Source organism: Myotis daubentonii, chromosome 11 (genome assembly GCF_963259705.1).
Source record: "Myotis daubentonii chromosome 11, mMyoDau2.1, whole genome shotgun sequence".
Classification (NCBI taxonomy): domain Eukaryota; kingdom Metazoa; phylum Chordata; class Mammalia; order Chiroptera; family Vespertilionidae; genus Myotis; species Myotis daubentonii.
Genome location: NC_081850.1, coordinates 51,966,560 through 51,973,161, shown reverse-complemented (window position 1 = coordinate 51,973,161; position 6,602 = coordinate 51,966,560). Strand labels below are relative to the sequence as shown.

Sequence of the window (6,602 nt, the reverse complement as noted above, 5' to 3'; positions counted from 1 at the left end):
AGCACCCATTGAGGTGTGAGCTTGTATTCCAAAGGACACTGTCCAGGAGAAAGGCAAGAGAAGCGATATCTGAAGATAGGATGTTGGGAGACAGGATTCCAGAGTCCCCACATGATGAGAAGTAAGTGGAATTAGTTTCCTTCTCCTTTTTGCCAAGAGCATGTATTAACCAGTACTCAGTGATGAGCCTCCCTGGACCCCGGTGCCCAGCCATGTGCTATGGAGTGACTGTAGACTCAGGCTGCGTCCTGGAAAGTTCCCTAAATGGCTGGAGAGCATGACTACAGCTTGACTGGCCCTCCAGCAGTCTATGCAATCTGAAGCCAGTTTACCCAACCTCTCAAGCCTTCATTTCTTCCTCTTTAAAATGGAATTTCTAGGATTTGTTGAGATGTGTCAGTAAAGCACTTATGCAAAAACTGGCAGAGTAAATGCTCAATGAATGGTAGCTCCTACCAACCCTTAAAAAAAAAAAAAAAAAAGGAACAAAGCAAAGTTTTGCTTAGAACCTGTGCTGTCCAATATAGTAGCCACTATCTACATGTGACTTAAAAATATATCTATTTTATTGATTGATTTCAGAGAAGAAGGGAGAGGGAAAGAGAATCATTGAACGGCTGCCCCCTGCACGCCCCACACTGAAGATCGAGCTACAACCTGGGGATCGAGCCAGCGACCTGGGCATGTGCCCTGACCAGGAATCCAACTATGGCGGCCTGGTTCACAGGTCGACACTCCACCACCGAGCCACGCCTGCGGGCGCTACATGTGGCTTCTTAAATTTAAATTAAGTAAAATTAAATACAATTTAAAAACCATTTCTTTGGACATACTAGCCATATATCAAGCATTCAAAAGCCACGTGTGACTAGTGGCTAACATAACGGACAGTGCAGATTACAGAACATTTTCATAGTTGCAGAAAGTTCTTTTAGAGCAGTGGTTCTCAACCCTCTGGCCCTTTAAATACAGTTCCTCATGTTGTGACCCAACCATAAAATTATTTTCGTTGCTACTTCATAACTGTAATGTTGCTACTGTTATGAATCATAATGTAAATATCTGATATGCAGGATGGTCTTAGGCCACCTCTGTGAAAGGGTCGTTCGATCGCCAAAGGGGTCACTACCCACAGGTTGAGAACCTCTGTGTTAGAGAGTCCAGGACTACGCAGTGTGTGCTGAGAGGGAATAGGGAGGGATAAAATAATCGGTAAGGCCTAAATAACCTGGCAGGGAGCAGGAGGACGAGCCCTTTAGAAGGGCACTGAGAGCAGGCAGCAGTATTTTACAGCCTAGATGGGGGAGGGGCACAGCCAAAGGGAAGAGTGAGTGCCCTTGTGTGGCCAATTACTAGCAAACTGGCCCTTGGCTTTTGATCTGGTTTCTAGTCGGGCCTCTGCCATTGGCCTGATTATTCACAAAAGCACAGATGAACAAACGGAGGCACTAAGAGGAGAGGGCATTGGCCTGAAGTCACATGGGAGATTAGTAACCACATTGACTGGAACCTGATGTTCTGCACCCAGATACCTAGACACTCCCATCCAGCATTCACCTTCCAACAGCATGGCTCAGCCCTGGCCTGTCTACCTCCAAGGATGGGAAGCCAGCCGAAGTGTGTGTGTGTGTGTGTGTGTGTGTGTGTGTGTGTGTGTGTGTGTGTGTGTGTGAAGCTGCCACCCAGTGGGCCTGGTTCTAGGCCAAGAAGTGTTTTCCCTTCCCTCGTTGACACCATAAAAGAGATTCAAGAAGTTGAGGTGGGGGTTGGAGCTGGAATGGCAGAAACTGTGATAAAGAGCTGACTCTTGGGGACAGGATGAGGGGAGGGAACTAGGCTGGAAGCAACTGCTACCCCTATTTCACAGGATGCCAGGAACGCTGGCCCCTTCCAGCCTTTTCCAACCCCCCTCCCTGCCAGCACCTCTTGTGCATTCCAAATGTCTCTCTCTCTCTCTGTACAGCTGGGTTGGGGTGGGGGCTGCCCCTCCTCCAATGGAGATTTCAGCAGCCTTTTAATGGCCAGAATTCTTCATTGGTCTCCCTTTTACCCCTGGGCTGATGGGGAACAGGGGTGGGCTGATATGAAGAAACTAGTGGCCCCGTGCACGAAATTCAGGCACATTAAAAGGGGATTAATTAGAGGAAATATTTTAATATTGCTATTTGCTCTTTCTCTATAACGGAAGTGTCAGAGATAAAAGAAAATTAGTAAAATGTATATGAATATCTTCCTCCTGTCAGAGTCTGGAGCACACCATGGGACCCAGAGTCAAGTCCCCGCCCACCCACGTGTGCCTCAAAATCATGCGAGACCCAGACCCGGATGGTCCCACCCCCATTGGGCTAGATCCAGACCCAGCCAGTCCCACCCTTGTTAAGCCTCGCGGTGGGGGGGGGGGAGTCGCAGCCTCAGGTCCTGGGTGGGGGGCACAGCCTGAGGTCTCCTGTCAAGCCCCGCCAAGCAGGAGGCACGGCCTGAGGTCTCCTGGCCTGGCTCCAGGGCAGGGGGCATGCCTTGAGGTCCCCCTGTCAAGCCCCACTGGGTGGGGAACACGGCCTGAGATTCCCCCATCAAGCCCCACCGGAAAGGGGGCACAGCCTCGGGTCCCCCATCAAGCCCCATTGGGCTGGGTGGTCACAGCCTGAGGTCCCCCAGCCCAGCACCAGGGTGGGTGGCACACCTTGAGGTCCCCTGTCAATCCCTGTCAGGCTGGGGGCGCGGCCTGAGGACCCCTGTCAAGCCCTGCCAGGAGGGGGCTGTGGCCTCAGGTCCCCTGGCCCAGCGCCGGGGCAGGGGGTGAAGCTTCAGGTCCCCCGTCAAGCCCCGCCAGGCAGGGGGCACAGCCTGAGGTCCCCCGCCAAGCCCTACCGGGTGGGGGGGCACACCTTGAGGTCCCCTGTCAAGCCCTGCTGGGTGGGGGGTGCCGCCTCAGGTCCCTGGCCCAGTGCTGGGGTGGGGGTGCGGCCTGAGGTCCCCCATCAAGCTCTGCTGGGCAGGGGGCATGGCCTGAGGTCCCCTGTCAAGCCCCACGGGGGGGGGGGCGCGTGGTTGGGGGGAGGAGCGCAGCCTCAGGTCCTTGCTGATGGCTCATTATGGGAACTCGGCTCCACTGTGGGTGCAGCCATCTTGTGTTACGGAAACCCTCCCCCTCCTGCCTCCACTATGGGTGCCACCACCTTTGTGGTGGAGCGATGGTCAATTTACATATTCCCTTTATTATATAGGACTAGAGGCTTAGCCCTCGGGGGATGTCCTACTAACAGCTTAGCCCGACTTCTGGCTGAGTAGTGCTCCCCCTGTGGGAGCACACTGAGCACACTCCTGCGTTGAGCATCTGCCCCCTGGTGGTCAGTGCGCATCATAGCGACCAGTCCACTGGTCATTTGGTCACTTAGGCTTTTATATATATAGATGGGAACTCCCTTCTTCAGAGGTAATGGAGAGGAACTGAGTGGCCACTGAAGGAAATCTAGGGCTGGGGCCTAATATCCTCATTCTGCGGCCTTATGCACTCTGAGAGTCTGACTCAGTGTCCCGTCCAACACCATATGAATCAGCTGAACCCTGGCTAAGCCCTTTCTCTGAGACCAAGATGTGAATTTTCTGGAAGGGTCTTTGCCCTTGTTCCTCCAGATTTGGGTAAAGTGTCTCTCACTGTAGCTAGCTCCAGAGCAAGTCTTCTGCTGGTTCCCCCCACTGAGCTTTCTGGTCCTTCTTCCCCTCCTTAAGTCCAAGGTCAATGTTGACCTCTCTATCCCCTGGTCACTACCCCACATCAGACCTTATCCATTCTAGCCTGGACCACTGCAGTGGCCTCGTAACTCTTTCAGCTCTGTGACCTTTCAACTCAATCCACATAGTATCCAAGGAACTCTTCTTGAAATTTAATTATGTCACATAGGAATTAAATCAAGCTCTGGTGTTCAAGGCCTCTAAGATCTGAATCCTCCCCGCACCTGTTTCTGTTTTGCTCACACACACACATACCCATGAACATATTTTGAAAAGCATTTGAAGAAGCACTACCTTCTGTTTTTGGAATAGCTCCACAGCACATCCTAGCAAGGGGCGGCCTGCCTAGACCCAGCCTTGAAGAAAACCGCAGCGGCAACTGGGTGATTTCCTTTCTTTCTTTCTTTTTTTTAATTTCCTTTCCTGCCATTGTCTGACTTAGTGGGACTTCTGCTGACACCCTCCCTCCCCTCTCTGACACACCCCAGTGCCCAAGGACCAACCTGGTTTTTATCTTAAGACTAGTCATTACTTCATCATACCCAACAATCTTTCCAGCAGCTTGAGCGGAGGGGGAAAATTCTTTTTTTTTTTTTCAAAGAACTTCACCATTTTAAAAGGGGAAAACAGAGGCTGATAACTGTTTTTGTTAATTGAGCTATAATTGACATAACATTGTATTAGTTGCAGGTATACAACATGAGATTCAATATTTGTGCATTGCTTTACTACAATAAGTCCAATTGACATTTGACAAGAAAGAACTTTTTTCTTGTATTAAGAACATCAAGATCCACTCTCCTCGCTGCTTTCAAATATGCCAGACAGTATTATTAACTACGGCCACCAGGCTGTGCATTACAACCTTAGGTCTTATTCATTTTATAACTGGAAGTTTGTACCTTTTGACCCCCTTCACCCATTAAGGGAGGGGAGAATTCTGGGCCTTATGTGGCAAGCACTGACTTTGGCTGGGGTGAGGCGAGGGGAGGAATGGGAAGGAAGAGGGGGAGACCCTGTCCCTGGAGTTCCTGGTCTTAAGAACAGGAAGAGGTTGTGTCTCTGTATTTTGTATCCCTAGCCCCCTTCCCCCTCCCAGAGAGCCTAGTTGGGAATTTCCTATTACATAACTCTGAGCAGGAGGTAGAATGGGAGGGGAAGGGAAGCAATGGGGGGGCGGGGCAAGTTGCGAGGAAGGGAGAGAGCAGGTCTCTCTAGGCACCTAGAGCACAGCGTTAAGGTAGCCGCAGGCTGCTGGTGTGTCCCTCCTCTACCAAAGAAGGCAGGTTGGGCCACAAGCTGGACCCATGGAGATGTCAGCTTCTGCTTTCCAAACGTGGGGGACCTAGCTGGGGCCCCACACCCATAAAAACTGTACCATTACAACGACCATTATAACTTCATTCTCTTGGCTCTTCAAGTCAGCAAACAAGTGCCTACTGTGGGGGTGGAAGGTGTTGCTTTTGGGAGGCAAGAAGGCATTTTGGTTTTCCAGAGCCTCTGTTAAATCTCTCTGTTAAAGGGGGAAACTTAAGACCACCCCAGTGGGGATAAGTCCATTAGATGCTTCTACACCCTGGGGTGGTGGAAGTGGCTTTGGGAACAACAGGTGGAGTTCCAAGGGGAGCCTCTTTGGGTGCAGGTGGGGAAACTAGGATGGTATTTATAGGATTGGTGGTTATTAGGAAAAACTGCCAGAAGGAGGTGCTCTGGAGCTTGGAGGGCCTCAGATTTTTGTTTTTTTTTTGTTTGTTTGTTTGTTTTTTTTGAGATCACACCAGAAAGGTTTATTAACTAGCCAGCACTGTCTTAGACACTGAAGATTAAAATAACAAAAAATGACAGGTTGGTTCCCAGGCCTCAAATCACTTTACATCTAGTGAAAGACTGCATTTCAGGGTGATAGGGGCTGTTTTGTTTCAGATATGGATTCAATTGCAATATGAGAGACCCAACATTGACAATGGCTTAAATGGTAGAAGCTTATTTTTCTTTCATTTAAAAATTGAGCTAGTCTGATAGTTCTCCTGTAGAAGTCATCTTCTTTTTTCAAATTCAGATAAGAAAGGGATCAAACATATTCTGTCTTCCTTCTCTTCAACCGGAAACTGTGGAGTTGTCATTTCAAAAGACTTGGTCTTTACTTGGCCTGAATGATCTGCCACTTTTAGCATCACTGCAACATAAGGATACTTAAGTGATCTGCAACTGTCTGAGCTCACAGCCATACCCAGTTTCCACTGAAAATCTACAGGCTGGTTGGTGACCTTGGCCGTAGCATCCAGGACCGGCTCGTTAGACCCCTCCATGGCAAGGGTCCAGGGCACTGCACCACCGACTCAGGTGCACGCTCCCCAAGCCACCACTTCCGCTTCGGAGGGCCTCAGATTGAAGGGGAAATTGTGACCTCAGACTCACAGCTCTTGAACAAGCCCAGCTGGCAAGAAGCAAAGTGGTGCTGACAATAAAGCCTGCTCCCCTGCCACATCCCGGTCTCAGTTCCACTCTCTCCCACCCTTATCCACCTCCCATAACTTGCCTAGTCCCATGCTGTTAATTCTTCCTGCAAAGTGAGCAAATGAATACAATGTAAGGCCCCCCTTTCTCCAAAGAAGCTGTGTGTTCTTTTGTTTTTGTTAATCCTCACCAGAGGATATTTTTTCCATTGATCTTTTTAGAGTGGAAGGGAGGGAGGGGGGAAAGAAAGGGAGAGAGAGAGATCCATGTGAGAGAGACACGATTAGTTGCCTCCCACACATACCCTGACCGGGTCAGGGATCAAAACTGCAACCAATGTCCTTGATTGGGCATTGAACCCAAGACCCTTCGGTTCATGGGCTCACACTGTAACCATTGAACCACACCGG

General features: G+C 50.0%; 1 protein-coding gene across 1 annotated transcript; it reads right to left on the bottom strand.

The window, feature by feature from the left end:
• Positions 1-5,528: 5,528 nt before the first annotated feature.
• On the bottom strand, positions 5,529-6,103 carry LOC132212083 (COMM domain-containing protein 6-like). The gene has a single exon (XM_059657176.1). The coding sequence runs from the start codon at positions 6,042-6,044 to the stop codon at positions 5,772-5,774; it is 273 nt and encodes a 90-aa protein (XP_059513159.1). The 5' UTR covers positions 6,045-6,103; the 3' UTR covers positions 5,529-5,771.
• Positions 6,104-6,602: the final 499 nt, after the last annotated feature.